We start from the raw sequence: 16808 nt of genomic DNA, 5'->3' as shown, positions 1-16808 counted from the left end.
ACCACTAGGGGAGCCCAAAAAGCGATCACAACAGCAAACATTGTTGGAGATCTCTAATCCAGGTTGTAATATAACACCAATACGGCATGGCACTGCTCCGGCCCCTCCGTTTTCTGGGGGCGTTAAATCAAATTTTGTTCCGCCTATTACACCAGGCAATATTATAGACACGTTTCATGAGCTTGTCTTGAAGGATATAGAAGCTTTAACATATCGTAGCCCAGCAAAAAACCTTACACAACAGCAATGCGCTGCATTACGGGATATTCAATCTTGGGATAATGTAGTTTTCCACAATGCGGATAAAGGTGGTAATATAGTCATACTTGAAAAAGATTACTATATACAGGAGGCACTGTCCCAACTGGATTGTACGGATACTTATGTATGTTTACAACATAATCCCATTCCCAAATATAAAGATTTATTAAGGTAATTTCTGCGTAAAAATGTTGAAAATGGTGTATTGACAACAAAAGAAGGTGAGAAATTGTTTCCCATGTTCCCTTGTATTCCACATTGGTATACAATACCAAAGATTCATAAGTCCATCTCCCAAACTCCGGGACGACCTATTGTGTCTGGTTTGAACTCTATCACTGAACCTCTTTCGCAATACCTTGATTGGTGTTTGAAACCTCTGCTGCCACAAATCCCTTCGTTTGTGGGGGATTCAGGTGATTTTCTCAGAGTTTTAAAATCTTTTGTATGGCAGCCTAATTTTGCCTTAACCTCGATTGATATAGAGAGCCTTACACCTGAATCCCACACAGGCAGGGGATTGCGGCAGTGGAAAAAATTCTGCACAATACAAATAAATCCCCTTCTTTTATTTCCTTCATAGCTGAAGGTCTTGATTTTGTTTTGACCCATAACGTGTTCAAATTTCTTGATCAATGGTATCTGCAAGTTGTCGGTACCGCTATGGGTACGCCCGTGGCTTCCGTTTTCGCCAATTTATTTTTGGCTGTGTTTGAGGAAAAATTTATTACAAGTATTGACAACCCTTTTTTGAAACGTGTAAAATCCTATATGCGTTATGTGGATGACATTTTTATTATTTGGGATGGGACTCAATCTGAATTTGAAGAATTTGTAGTCCACCTAAATGGGGTTAATGATGAAAATATGTGGTTTACCTCATGTTATTGAGGCGATAAATTGCATTTTTTAGATGTAGATATCGAAATTAAAAATGGAATGATTATGACAAACGTCTATAGAAAATCCACTGCCTCTAATTCTTTACTACATTATTATTCCGCCTATTCTTATTTTTCTAAAAAAGGTTTGCCCTATAGTCAGATGCTGCGCATAAGAAAAATTAATAGTGACAATACATGTTTCCAACAGCAAATAGATGATTTAAAGACACGTTTTGAAGCAAGGGGTTACCCCCAAGTCTTCTTAATGAGTCTGAACAACGCATTCAAATGCAAACGCAATCTGATCTTTTAAAGAAAAAAACGCGTCTCAATACATGTTCTGCTCCCTCTGATCAGAAGAAAAAATTCTTTAACTTCTGTTTTAGACATACACCTCTTGATCAGGCAATTCATGCGTCGATCCGCAAGCATTGGCATGTCCTAGCTTCAGACCACACGTTAAAAAAATGCGGTGAACTGCTTCCCAGATTTTCGTATAGAAGGTCAAATAATTTAACGGACTTGTTGGTAAAACATTGTGTTTCTTCTTCTAATACCAATTGGTTGTCTGCCAATATCCCCAAAGGAAATTTCAAATGTGGGGCATGTAGTTTTTGTCAGTCCCATCTAACGGGGAACTCGCTACAGGTTGGCCCCATACACCACAGAGTACGCGATTTTATTACATGCAAAACGAAATATGTTGTGTATATTATTTTCTGTCCGTGCTCTTTTTTCTATATAGGTAAGACCATAAGATCGCTCTATGTTAGATTCCGAGAACATTTTAACTCCGTCACAACTGGTAAGGGCTCTCCCAGATTTATTAAACACATTCAGGATAAATATGCCTCCAATCCTCGCTGCTTGCAGTTTGCAGGCTTGGACATAGTTAAATTACCACCATGTGGGGGGGATCATCACAAAATTCTGTTAAGATGTGAGGCCCAATGGATTATTAGAGCAAATGCACAAGGTCCGCTGGGACTAAATGAAAGGTTGGATTATTCTTGTTTTTTATAAATGGTTCCTATTGGTGCTAAATAAGTTCTGTCAGCGAAAAAAAAAAAAAAGAATTTTTTTTAAAAAAATTTTTGAAAAAGATTTTTTGTATAAAAAGTTTTTTGCATAATGTTTTAATATTGTGTCACTTCGTGTTAACAACTCTTAACAGGAGTAGTTTTTAAATCGTTATTGCACCTTAATCATTCATGTTATGCAAATTATCCCATGTGTTGTTTAATGATATGCTAATATCGTCACATGTGATTACATAAAGGAAATTACATACTATTCATTGTATCTGGACCTGTGGAAGTGTGAATAACGCGAAACGGCCGTTGTCCTGTTTCTCTTTTCTGCATAATCTGCACTTGTCCTTGCCCACATAACCTTGTCCATGCAATTCTTTGTAAAAGAAAGGACTAAGGATTTTTTTCACCAACATTTGGAGTGTTGCTGCTATTTTTCTTCATTTTGGGATGACTTATCATTATGTCTTTGGAGTGAGGGAGGAAATCAGTTTACCTGGAGGAATCTCATGCAAACACTGATAAAACATACACACTATGAATAAGACCTTGATCGGATTCAAAATCCGATGTGGATGTGATTTGAGCTGAACTTAATTTACAATACACTAAGGGTGCATTTAGACTTTCCGATTATCGGGAATGAGCATTCTTGATAATTGATCTTTCTAAAAAGGCTGCCAATCACCGACAACTGAGCAAAACACCTGTTTGTTGGGTAAAATTATTTATAAGCTTGCTTAAAAATCATTGCTCTTGGCAGCACATCGCCTGTGTAAACAGGGTCATGTACTGGCGAGAACAATGATAGTCTATGTGCACAGAATGATTCTATTATCAATTGTTCTATGCATATAAGAAGTACAATCTGACAGTTTAAGCCAGCGATGAAAGGGAATCTGTTAGGAGGCCCATCCCCCTACTCACATATATGGGAATGCAGCTCTTTGAAATGCAAGTCCAATGACACCTTTAGATGTTGTATCTGTTGTATGCATTCCTGAGGAAATAGCAGTTCTATTCATATTCAAATGAGGTGTTAAGTGCACTGGGCCTGATAGACCACAAGCAAGTATCTGCCTCCCTAGATTGTTTCCCCTCCCAGCACCAACCTCTTAAAGGGGGTATCCTTGACTTTATAAAAAAAATATATATATATACCTAAGCACTAACAGGCAGGTAATTGCAACTTATCTGCCTGTTGTGTCTGGCTCCGTTCTTCCCCGACACGGAACAGACACAGACCGCTCCTACCTGGCATTCAGAAGCTTCTGCTGACATCACGTCTACAGAGCGAAGCCTTCTTTTCCGCTCCGTTCTGTCGACGGGGTGGGACTTCCAATGTCATTCTGATTGACAGCCGGATCCCCACTGCCTATTTAGGGGAGCTGGCTGTCAATCAGAAAGACATCAGAATTCATTGCCCGTCATGTCATAGTAACATAGTAACATAGTTAGTAAGGCCGAAAAAAGACATTTGTCCATCCAGTTCAGCCTATATTCCATCATAATAAATCCCCAGATCTACATCCTTCTACAGAACCTAATAATTGTATGATACAATATTGTTCTGCTCCAGGAAGACATCCAGGCCTCTCTTGAACCCCTCGACTGAGTTCGCCATCACCACCTCCTCAGGCAAGCAATTCCAGATTCTCACTGCCCTAACAGTAAAGAATCCTCTTCTATGTTGGTGGAAAAACCTTCTCTCCTCCAGACGCAAAGAATGTCCCCTTGTGCCTGTCACCTTCCTTGGTATAAACAGATCCTCAGCGAGATATTTGTATTGTCCCCTTATATACTTATACATAGTTATTAGATCGCCCCTCAGTCGTCTTTTTTCTAGACTAAATAATCCTAATTTCGCTAATCTATCTGGGTATTGTAGTTCTCCCATCCCCTTTATTAATTTTGTTGCCCTCCTTTGTACTCTCTCTAGTTCCATTATATCCTTCCTGAGCACCGGTGCCCAAAACTGGACACAGTACTCCATGTGCGGTCTAACGAGGGATTTGTACAGAGGCAGTATAATGCTCTCATCATGTGTATCGAGACCTCTTTTAATGCACCCCATGATCCTGTTTGCCTTGGCAGCTGATGCCTGGCTCTGGCTGCTCCAGGTAAGTTTATCATTAACTAGGATCCCCAAGTCCTTCTCCCTGTCAGATTTACCCAGTGGTTTCCCGTTCAGTGTGTAATGGTGATATTGATTCCTTCTTCCCATGTGTATAACCTTACATTTATCATTGTTAAACCTCATCTGCCACCTTTCAGCCCAAGTTTCCAACATATCCAGATCCATCTGTAGCAGAATACTATCTTCTCTTGTATTAACTGCTTTACATAGTTTTGTATCATCTGCAAATATCAATATTTTACTGTGTAAACCTTGTACCAGATCATTAATGAATATGTTGAAGAGAACAGGTCCCAATACCGACCCCTGCGGTACCCACTGGTCACAGCGACCCAGTTAGAGACTATACCATTTATAACCACCCTCTGCTTTCTATCACTAAGCCAGTTACTAACCCATTTACACACATTTTCCCCCAGACCAAGCATTCTCATTTTGTGTACCAACCTCTTGTGCGGCATGGTATCAAATGCTTTGGAAAAATCGAGATATACCACGTCCAATGACTCACCGTGGTCCAGCCTATAGCTTACCTCTTCATAAAAACTGATTAGATTGGTTTGACAGGAGCGATTTCTCATAAACCCATGCTGATATGGAGTTAAACAGTTATTCTCATTGAGATAATCCAGAATAACATCCTTCAGAAACCCTAGCAGAGGCAGTTAATTCCCAGGCAGCGGTGGTATGTGAATGCTCTGTGCCGGGGTAGAACGGCGCCATGCACAACAGGCAGGTACATTGCAATTACCTCCCTGCTAGTGCTTAGGTACGTTTTTTGTTTTTGTTTAATAAAATCCCGGATATACCCTTTGAGCTTTGTGATAGCTCACTGTCTGTGATATCAAGTGCTAGACAACAAAATAAGACAGTGAACTAAATCAAGATAAGGAGGCAATTGTTGGGCAGGAAACAACCTAAGGATGAGGCTTGTTAAGTTCTCTGTTACGCCCAGTACACTTAACTCCTCATCTGCATACAAATGAAAACGCTAATTTGTTAGGAATGCAGCAACAAGTAGGAAATATAAAGGTGTCTAAGGTCTTACATTTCAAAGACCTGCATGTCCATATATGCAGTTCAGGTGGTTTATCTTACTAATAGATTCACTTTAAATGATCCCTGATCGACTTCTAGTTCCTAAACATCGTTTAACAGCCACCACCGGCCAGTGTAGGCGCACAGTAAGCCTTCAGGTGTTTTTCTTTACTATTGGTTTGAGACACCTCATTTTACAAACATCTTATGTGGAGTTGCTAGTCAAAAAAATTTGAATTCCCAAAATACCATTTGAAGATACAAAGACTGGTTGCAGATGTGACTAGTTTAATCACTTTTCAATGGATGCTAAAGTAGTAAAGATTTTTTCACAGGGAAATCAAACTATTACGAACATTTTCAGTCGGCAGACCTTCATCAGACCTTCGTTTTGCCAATAGTTTGCCTTTTAAAAAGAAATGTATCTCGAATCAGTAAAAAGTTATTTTTAATTCATTGGTGTGCAAAAGTGATATCTGTGATTCTGATGGGTTGGGGACTTACTGAACCTACTGTCAGAAACTAGAATTCAAATACTGTGACTTTTCTTACACTCTGCATATTGTGAAATGAGATCTAGTAAATTATATTGAATGATTTCACCACTCTTAAAATTCAGTCCATTATTTATTTTTCAGAAAATACACTATAAATAGTCACTAAATGTATGATTACAATTACGTTTCACTAATGTGTTAGTGCATAAAAAAGTTTGTTAGTGCTTTACATACAGAATTTACATTTTGAGTCCCACCGGCACTAGACCATTGACAGTAGGGGCTGATACCAGTGTCTGCTGTAGAGCACTGCATAATATGTGGAATAGACTGTATATAATAAATCATGAACATAAGATGATTAATATATGAGAGAAGGCCAGAAGAGAAGGAAAAGAGAGAAGCCGAACACCTGGCCAGTGAGATGGAAGAGTGACAGTGGATATATGGGAGATACTTGAGCCATACGTTTATTATAGCAAAGGGGGCGGAATACTGCTTTAATGATATTAAAAGGGATTTTTCACTACAGATTAAGTCAGTAATGTGAATTTTTACTGTTTATTTTCTGGGTATTTTGCAAAAAATTGCTACAACTCAGTATTTAACATGTCTAATGAAGCTTAGAGAAAAAAGTTGATCAATATTTTTTGTTATGAGCAATGATGTAAGTTTTTCTCTAAGGGTGTTTTAAGGGGATCTGTCAATAAGGCAGAGTTTCCCAAGCAGTCTATAGGGGCATCTAGGTCATAGAACATTGAATAAAATAATACCTTGATATCTGCTATCTGATCTTTCATTACAGCGAAATCCACGTTTTTCTAAAAATGTAAATGATCTGTTAAGATCTTTGGGTCAGACATAGAGCTCCCTGACCTGAAAATCTGCCTTCAGATATTATTATTATTATTTTAATTAGATGAAAGGGTTGTTACCACTGAGACTTGTATATCAGGAAAGCAGGCTATTGGTCATTACATGTCTTACACTGGTAACGTCTCATTTCACGTAACATAAGCTCCGAAGGCAGATTCTCCGGGAGATCAGTGTCGGCCTATAGATCTTAACAGCTCACTTACATATTAATAAAAACTTGGATTTCTCTGGAGTAAAACATTGGATCAAAGATATCCAGGTATCATTTTATTCAGCTTCCTATGACCTACATGCCCATATGGTTAGGACTGCTGATCCTACTTACAGATTTCCATTAAATTGCAATTGTTCTGTAATCTTTGCAGGGGCTCTTGCATTTTCTCCACTTTCAGCAACTGCAGAGGGTGAACACACCCTCTGTGTACTAACATTTATCCCGCATTGGTAGTATAGAAAACACATAGTATTATCTGACAATGAAAATAAACAAGCAATCAAAAAAGTAATAATATCAGTTACAGGTTTATTGCAAAGAATACTTTTTGCATTACTATTATAATATAGTAAAATGACCCGTGAAAGCTAAAAAAAAATGCAATTACCTGAGATAATAATATAAAAAAGCAAAAGTGATTTAGGAAAAATTGTCCCTCCCATGGTAGATACAAATGAAATACTGTACACATGAAACATTTTAATCTAAATAACTATTTTAATGTTATTTTAGAGACAACCAAAGGTATGATTTTGCTCACATGACCTTGTCGCAGCCAGTGTTAACAATACCAGGATGTTTAATAAATGAATATTGTCTATATCTTCACACATACATATACACTCAAATATTCATAAATTACACACACAAACTCACTTTTATGGACAATATATTTAAATTAATAAAAATATTTTAAAACACAGGGATTTAGAGCAGAATTACAAAGTCCTTTTTGCTTGTTTAATTTACATGGTTTAAAAATAAATGCCCGTTTAGAACAAATTCAAGCAGTCCATGATAACTATACAATGTAGCTGGTAAGATCCAGCAAATAGGATGTCACATCAATGATCTGGTCTAGAATACCTGCCCTGGCCACTCTCCGAATGTTTCTATCCACTTGCTCGCACTGTGGGCCCAGGTAACCTTTTTTACATAAACACTTGTTTGGCCTCACGCAAACACCTCCATGTCGACACGCTGGCTCACATTTTGCTGTAAGGAATAAAATAATTGAAATAAGACTTATAAGAATGGTCCAAAACATTGCAAAAAAATAAATGATGCATTCCATTACTTCTTATGTAGCAAACATAGCCCTTATATTGAACGCACCCTCCACTAACGCCCACAAAAAAAGTTTTATGAGGCCCAAAATATCCTGGGACAATCTAATAATTGGAAAATTGATTAAAACATGAAGGAATAATCATGTTAAGTCTTTTACAGGGGGCAAGTAGCACCAACAGTCATAGAAGAAGCTCGTATTTAGAGGAAATGATTTGCATGACTTAAATTCCTCATCACTTGAACTTCCAAAATTCCATGCCAACTGCTGCATGATATGTATACTTGTCATAGCACAAAGATGTATAGAAACATAACTCATTAACATAACACGTTATGTACAAATAAGTACACATGTTGGAAATCGGTAAAAGACAAACACACATAGGTAGACTTCCATTTGCTGTATTTCTAAAAATCAAAGCTTTTTGGATGTCTATATCACCTTATGCAGGTTTCGCTGGTGTAATGAGACTTATGAGCAATGCTAGATAGCTCTCATTCAGAAAGAAAAAACTGCCACTCCAGTGCTATTTATAGGTAGCTGTCTATTTCCGACCCATTATATAGTCTTGTGGCATGACTATGGCTACCAACCAAACCAGGTATAGCCATCTGTATTCAGCTGTTTCAGAGTTTTGTTTCAGTAAAGATTAGGGTGATACTTGGTTGGGTGGGATGCCTATGAAACTGCTGATAGAATGTATTGTTTCACTTTGTGGAGATCCAGCTTGTGTGGGGATACCGTCTTACAATGTCATATAAAAGTTTTTTATTGTGAACTTTTAAGCAAGTTGAAGATTAAATGTTCTATAAAAGACCCAATATTTAGAGTTGAGAGTCCTCAGTGGTTGATACCTTTTAATGGCTAACTGAAAAGATGGTAACAAATTGCAAGCTTTCGAGACTACTCAGGTCTCTTCATCAGGCATAGACTAATAGAAAAGAGACCTGAATAGTCTTCAAAGCTTGCAATTTGCTACCATCATTTCAGTTAGCCATTAAAAGGTATCAACCACTGAGGACGCTCAATTCTAAATATTTTTCTATCCACTGGCTAACACGGTACCAAGATATGTACAGTACAGACCAAAAGTTTGGACACACCTTCTCCTTTAAAGATTTTTCTGTATTTTCATCACTATGAAAATTGTACATTCACACTGAAGGCATCAAAACTATGAATTAACACATGTGGAATTATATACTTAACAAAAAAGTGTGAAACAACTGAAAATATGTCTTATATTCTAGGTTCTCCAAGGTAGCCACCTTTTGCTTTAATGACTGCTTTGCACACTCTTGGCATTCTCTTGATGAGCTTCAAGAGGTAGTCACCGGGAATGGTCTTCCAACAATCTTGAAGGAGTTCCCAGAGATGCTTAGCACTTATTGGCCCTTTTGCCTTCACTCTGCTGCCAGCTCACCCCAAAGCATCTCGATTGGGTTCAGGTCTGGTGACTGTGGAGGCCAGGTCATCTGGTGTAGCACCCCATCACTCTCCTTTTTGGTCATATAGCCCTTACACAGCCTGGAGGTGTGTTTGGGGTCATTGTCCTGTTGAAAAATAAATGATGGTCCAACTAAATGCAAACCGGATGGAATAGCATGCTGCTGCAAGATGCTGTGGTAGCCATACTGGTTCAGTATGCCTTCAATTTTGAATAAATCCCTAACAGTGTCACCAGCAAAGCACCCCCACAACATCACATCTCCTCCTCCATGCTTCACGGTGGGAACCAGGCAAGTAGAGTCCATCCGTTCACCTTTTCTGTGCCGCACAAAGACACGGTGGTTGAAATCAAAGATCTCAAATTTGGACTAATCAGACCAAAGCACAGATTTCCACTGGTCTAATGTCCATTCCTTGTGTTCTGTAGTCCAAACAAGTCTCTTCTGCTTGTTGCCTGTATTTAGCAGTGGGTTTCTAGCAGCTTTTTTACTATGAAGGCACAAAGTCTCCTCTTAACAGTTTTTGTAGAGATGTGTCTGCTGCTAGAACTCTGTGTGGCATTGACCTGGTCTCTAATCTGAGCTGCTGTTAACCTGTGATTTCTGAGGCTGGTGACTCAGATAAACTTATCCTCAGAAGCAGAGGTGACTCTTGGTCTTCCTTTCCTGGGGCGGTCCTCATGTGAGCCAGTTTCTTTGTAGCGCTTCATGGTTTTGCCACTGCACTTGGGGACACTTTCAAAGTTTTCCCAATTTTTTGGATTGACTAACCTTCATTTCTTAAAGTAATGATGGCCACTCGTTTTTCTTTACTTAGCTGCTTTTTTCTTGCCATAATACAAATTCTAACAGTCTATTCAGTAGGACTATCAGCTGTGTATCCACCAGACTTCTGCTCAACACAACTGATGGTCCCAACCCCATTTATAAGGCAAGAAATCCCACTTATTAAACCTGACATGGCACACCTGTGAAGTGAAAACCATTCCCGGTGACTACCTCTTGAAGCTCATCAAGAGAATGCCAAGAATGTGCAAAGCAGTCATCAAAGCAAAAGGTGGCTACTTTGAAGAACCTAGAATATAAGACATAACTTCAGTTGTTTCACACTTTTTTGTTAAGTATATAGTTCCACATGTGTTAATTCATAGTTTTGATGCCTTCAGTGTGAATGTACAATTTTCATAGTCATAAAAATACAGAAAAATCTTTAAATGAGAAGGTGTGTCCAAACGTTTGGTCTGTACTGTATCTTTCCTTTATAAAAGGCCTAAAGATAAAGATGACACATTTCCTTTGTATTTTAGGTAAAAAAAACACTGTCACAGCCCTATGTGTAGCATAGAAGAAACTATTGAAACATGTGAAAAGTAAAAAAAAAAGTATTTCAAAATAAAAAAAACTATAAAAGTTAAAATCATCATCCTTTTGCCCCAGTTAAAATAAAAAATAAATAAAAAATACACATATATGGTATCGCCGCATTTAAAAATGCCCGATCTATCAAAATATAAAAGGAATTAACTGATCAGAAAATGCAGTTTTACAAACTTTGGAACCTATGCATGTTTTCTATCTGTGAACTCATAATGACCTGGAGAATCCTAATGGCAGGTTAGTTTTAGCATTTTGTGAAAATGGTAAAAAAAAAAAACAATTATGGCATTGCATTTTTTTGCAATTTCACCACACTTGGAATTTTTTTTTTACCATTTTCCAGTACACTATATGGTAAATTCAATGTTGTCATTCAAATGTACAATTCTTACTGCAAAAAGCAAGCCTTCACATGGCCACATTGACTGAAAAATAAAAATGTTATGGCTCTGGGAAGAAGGTGAGCAAAAAACAAAAACATAACAAAAGGAAAAACCCAAGGTGGTAAATGAGTTAACCCCTTAAGCCCCGAGGGTGGTTTGCACGTTAATGACCGGGCCAATTTTTACAATTCTGACCACTGTCCCTTTATGAGGTTATAACTCTGGAACGCTTCAACGGATCTTGGCGATTCTGACATTGTTTTCTTGTGACATATTGTACTTCATGTTAGTGGTAAAATTTCTTCGATATAACTTGTGTTTATTTGTGAAAAAAACGAATATTTGGCGAAAATTTTGAAAATTTCGCAATTTTCCAACTTTGAATTTTTATGCCCTTAAATCACAGACATATGTCACACAAAATGCTTAATAAATAACATTTCCCACATGTCTACTTTACATCAGCACAATTTTGGAACCAAAATTTTTTTTTGTGACGGAGTTATAAGGGTTAAAAGTTGACCAGCAATTTCTCATTTTTACAACACCATTTTTTTTTAGGGACCACATCTCATTTGAAGTCATTTTGACGGGTCTATATGATAGAAAATACCCAAGTGTGACACCATTCTAAAAACTGCACCCCTCAAGGTACTCAAAACCACTTTCAAGAAGTTTATTAACCCTTCAGGTGTTTCACAGGAATTTTTGGAATGTTTAAATAAAAATGAACATTTAACTTTTTTTCACACAAAATTTATTTCAGCTCCAATTTGTTTTATTTTACCAAGGGTAACAGGAGAAAATAGACCCCAAAAGTTGTTGTACAATTTGTCCTGAGTACGCTGATACCCCATATGTGGGGGTAAACCACAGTTTGGGCGCATGGCAGAGCTTGGAAGCAAAGGAGCGCCATTTGACTTTTCAATGCAAAATTGACTGGAATTGAGATGGGACGCCATGTTGCATTTGGAGAGCCCCTGATATGCCTAAACATTGAAACCCCTAACAAGTGACACCATTTTGGAAAGTAGACCCCCTAAGGAACTTATCTAGATGTGTGGTGAGCACTTTGACCCAACAAGTGCTTTACAGAAGTTTATAATGCAGAGCCGTAAAAATAAAAAATCATATTTTTTCACAAAAATTATCTTTTCACCCCCAATTTTTTATTTTCCCAAGGGTGAGAGAAGAAATTGGACCCCAAAAATTGTTGTGCAATTTGTCCTGAGTACGCTGATACCCCATATGTGGGTGTAAACCATTGTTTGGGCGCAGGGCAGAGCTCGGAAGGGAAGGAGCGCCATTTGACTTTTCAATGCAAAATTGACTGGAATTGAGATGGGACGCCATGTTGCATTTAGAGAGCCCTTGATGTGCCTAAACATTGAAACCCCCCACGAGTGACACCATTTTGGAAAGTAGACCCCTTAAGGAACTTATCTAGATGTGTGTTGAGCACTTTGACCCAACAAGTGCTTCACAGAAGTTTATAATGCAGAGCCGTAAAAATAAAAAATCATATTTTTTCACAAAAATGATCTTTTCACCCCCAATTTTTTATTTTCCCAAGGGTAAGAGAAGAAATTGGACCCCAAAAATTGTTGTGCAGTTTGTCCTGAGTACACTGATACCCCATATGTGGGTGTAAACCATTGTTTGGGCGCAGGGCAGAGCTCAGAAGGGAAGGAGCGCCATTTGACTTTTCAATGCAAAATTGACTGGAATTGAGATGGGACGCCATGTTGTGTTTGGAGAGCCCCTAATGTGCCTAAACATTGAAACCCCCCACGAGTGACACCATTTTGGAAAGTAGACCCCTTAAGGAACTTATCTAGATGTGTGTTGAGCACTTTGACCCAACAAGTGCTTCACAGAAGTTTATAATGCAGAGCCGTAAAAATAAAAAATCATATTTTTTCACAAAAATGATCTTTTCACCCCCATTTTTTTATTTCCCCAAGGGTAAGAGAAGAAATTAGACCACAAAAGTTGTTGTGCAATTTGTCCTGAGTACGACGATACCCCATATGTGGGGGTAAACCACTGTTTGGGTGCATAGCAGAGCTCGGAAGGGAAGGAGCGCTATTTGACTTTTCAATGCAAAATTGACTGGAATTAAGATGGGATGCCATGTTGCATTTGGAGAGCCCCTGATGTGCCTAAACATTAAAAAACCCCACAAGTGACACCATTTTGGAAAGTAGACCCCCTAAGGAACTTATCTAGATGTGTTTTGAGAGCTTTGAACCCCCAAGTGTTTCACTACAGTTTATAACGCAGAGCCGTGAAAATAAAAATTATTTTTTTTTTCACAAAAATTATTTTTTAGCCCCCAGTTTTGTATTTTCACAAGGGTATCAGGATAAATTGGACCCCAAAAGTTGTTGTCCAATTTGTCTGGAGTACGCTGATACCCCATTTGTGGGGAGGGACCACTGTTTGGGCGCATGACAGAGCTCGGAAGGGAAGGAGCGCCATTTGGAATGCAGACTTAAATGGATTGGTCTGCAGGCGTCACGTTGCATTTGCAGAGCCCCTGATGTACCCAAACAGTACAAACCCCCCACAAGTGACCCCATATTGGAAACTAGACCCCCCAAGGAACTTATCTAGATGTGTTGTGAGAACTTTGAACCCCCAAGTGTTTCACTACAGTTTATAACGCAGAGCCGTGAAAATAATTTTTTTTTTTTTTTCACAAAAATGAAATTTAGCCCCCAGTTTTGTATTTTCACAAGGGTATCAGGATAAATTGGACCCTAAAAGTTGTTGTCCAATTTGTCCTGAGTACGCTGATACCCCCTATGTGGGGGGGAACCACTGTTTGGGCGCATGACAGAGCTCGGAAGGGAAGGAGCGCCATTTGGACTGCAGACTTAAATGGATTGGTCTGCAGGCGTCACGTTGCATTTGCAGAGCCCCTGATGTACCCAAATAGTACAAACCCCCCACAAGTGACCCCATATTGGAAACTAGACCTCCCAAGGAACTTATCTAGATGTGTTGTGAGAACTTTGAACCCCCAAGTGTTTCACTACAGTTTACAACGCAGAGCCGTGAAAATAAAACATATTTTTTTTCCCACAAAAATGATTTTTAGCCCCCCAAATTTTTATTTTCCCAAGGATAACAAGAGAACTTGGACCCCAGAAGTTGTTGTTCAATTTGTCCCTAGTACGCTGATACCCCATATGTTGGGGTAAACCCCTTTTTGGACGCACGGGAGAGCTCGGAAGGGAAGGAAGACTGTTTTACTTTTTCAACGCAGAATTGGCTGGAATTGAGATTGGACGCCATGTCGCGTTTGGAGAGCCCCTGATGTGCCTGAACAGTGGAAACTCCCCAATTCTACCTGAAACCCTACCCCTAACCGTTTACTGAACATTTTCTGACAGTCATAAGTGCCACGTATATAAGTGCCACGTATATAAGTGCCACGTATATAAGTGCCACATATATAAGTGCCACGTATATAAGTGCCACGTATTTAAGAGCCACGTATTTAAGTGCCACGTATTTAAGTGCCACGTATTTCAGTGCCACGATATTTCAGTGCCACGATATTTCAGTGCCACGTATTTCAGTGCCACGTATTTCAGGCACTGAAAAATACGTGGCACGTAAATACGTGGCACGTAAATACGTGGCACTTAAATACGTGGCACTTAAATACGTGGCACTTAAATACGTGGCACTTAAATACGTGGCACTTAAATACGTGGCACTTAAATACGTGGCACTTAAATACGTGGCACTTAAATACGTGGCACTTATATACGTGGCACTTATATACGTGGCCACTGAAATATCGTGGCACTTATATACGTATATAAATGTATATTTCAGTGCCACGTATTTCAGTGCCACGTATTTCAGGTTAGGGGTAGGGTTAGGGGTAGGGTTAGGGTTTTTTGTTTTTTTCTTGTTTTCTTGTGTTTTTCTATAAAAACGCATGCGTTTTACCGCGTTTACATGCATTTTTTCACACATGCGGTTTTTTTAAAAAACGCATGCAGATAAAAACGCAAGTGTGAAACCAGACTAAAAGACGCTTTTTATAGCAAAAAAGTTTTTGCGTCTCCACATTTTGAGACCTATAATTTTTCCACATTTTGGTCCACAGAGTCATGTGAGGTCTTGTTTTTTGCGGGACGAGTTGACGTTTTTATTGGTAACATTTTCGGACACGTGACCATTTTTTATCACTTTTTATTCCGATTTTTGTGAGGCAGAATAACCAAAAACCAGCTATTCATGAATTTCTTTTGGGGGAGGTGTTTATACCGTTCTGCGCTTGGTAAAATTGATAAAGCAGTTTTATTCGTCGGGTCAGTACGATTACAGCGATACCTCATTTATATCATTTTTTTATGTTTTGACACTTTTATACGATAAAAACTATTTTATAGAAAAAATAATTATTTTGGCATCGCTTTATTCTGAGGACTATAACTTTTTTATTTTTTTGCTGATGATGCTGTATGGCGGCTCGTTTTTTGCGGGACAAGATGACGTTTTCAGCGGTAACATGGTTATTTATATCCGTCTTTTTGATCGCGTGTTATTCCACTTTTTGTCCGGCGGTATGGTAATAAAGCGTTGTTTTTTGCCTCGTTTTTTTTTTTTTTTTCTTACGGTGTTTACTGAAGGGGTTAACTAGTGGGCCAGTTTTATAGGTTGGGTCGTTACGGACGCGGCGATACTAAATATGTGTACTTTTATTGTTTTTGTTTGTTTTTTTTAGATAAAGAAATGTATTTATGGGAATAATATTTTTTTTTTTATTATTATTTATTTAGGAATTTTTTTTTTTTTTTTTTACACATGTGGAAATTTTTTTTTTTACTTTTTTACTTTGTCCCAGGGGGGGACATCACAGATCGCAGATCTGATAGTGTGCACAGCACTCTATTAGATCTGCGATCATCCTTTCATCGGAGCAGGCTGCAGCTTTCATCTGCAGCCTGCTCCGACCCGGAAGTGCTCCCTGCAGGACCCGGATACAGCCCCTCGGCCATTTTGGATCCGGGGCCTGCAGGGAGAAGACGTTCGGTATGAGGTGAGTACATCACCTTGTACCGATCGTCTCAGGGAAGCCCGCAGGGAGCCCCCTCCCTGCGCGATGCTTCCCTGTACCGCCGGTACACCGCGATCATGTTTGATCGCGGTGTGCCGGGGGTTAATGTGCCGGGGGCGGTCCGTGACCGCTCCTGGCACATAGTGCCGGATGTCAGCTGCGATATGCAGCCGACACCCGGCCGCGATCGGCCGCGCTCCCCCCGTGAGCGCGGCCGATCGCGTATGACGTACTATCCCGTCACCCGGAATTAAGTCCCAGGTCACCTTGACGGGATAGTACGTCATACGGGATTAAGGGGTTAATTAGCCTGTAAGGGTTATGGCTTGTTCACTATTATTATTAGGAAAGGCCAGGTGATGTTAATTTCCCAGCTTTATAAAAACCCAGCCTCCTCTAACCTTGTGCCAAAAAACAGCAGCCATGGGTTCTTCTAAGCACTTTGAAAATGAAAATGGTGGAGGCCCACAAAGCAGGAGAAGGTCATAAGAAGATAGAAAAGTGTTTTCA

At 39.1% G+C, this 16808-nt stretch overlaps 1 protein-coding gene across 1 annotated transcript in view; it reads right to left on the bottom strand.

Annotated features, from left to right (window-relative positions):
- Positions 1 to 7231: 7231 nt before the first annotated feature.
- The window catches only part of HHIP (hedgehog interacting protein), a 183733-nt gene continuing 174156 nt past the window's right edge, over positions 7232 to 16808 (bottom strand). Inside the window, exon 13 of the mRNA XM_077279270.1 lies at positions 7232 to 7934. Coding sequence (XP_077135385.1) covers positions 7741 to 7934 — 194 coding nt within the window. The 3' untranslated portion in view covers positions 7232 to 7740. The remainder of the gene's footprint in view (positions 7935 to 16808) is intronic.

Source organism: Ranitomeya variabilis, chromosome 1 (assembly GCF_051348905.1).
Source record: "Ranitomeya variabilis isolate aRanVar5 chromosome 1, aRanVar5.hap1, whole genome shotgun sequence".
NCBI lineage: Eukaryota > Metazoa > Chordata > Amphibia > Anura > Dendrobatidae > Ranitomeya > Ranitomeya variabilis.
Note: the sequence above shows the minus strand (reverse complement) of the source record. Positions and strands in the feature narration are given on the sequence as shown.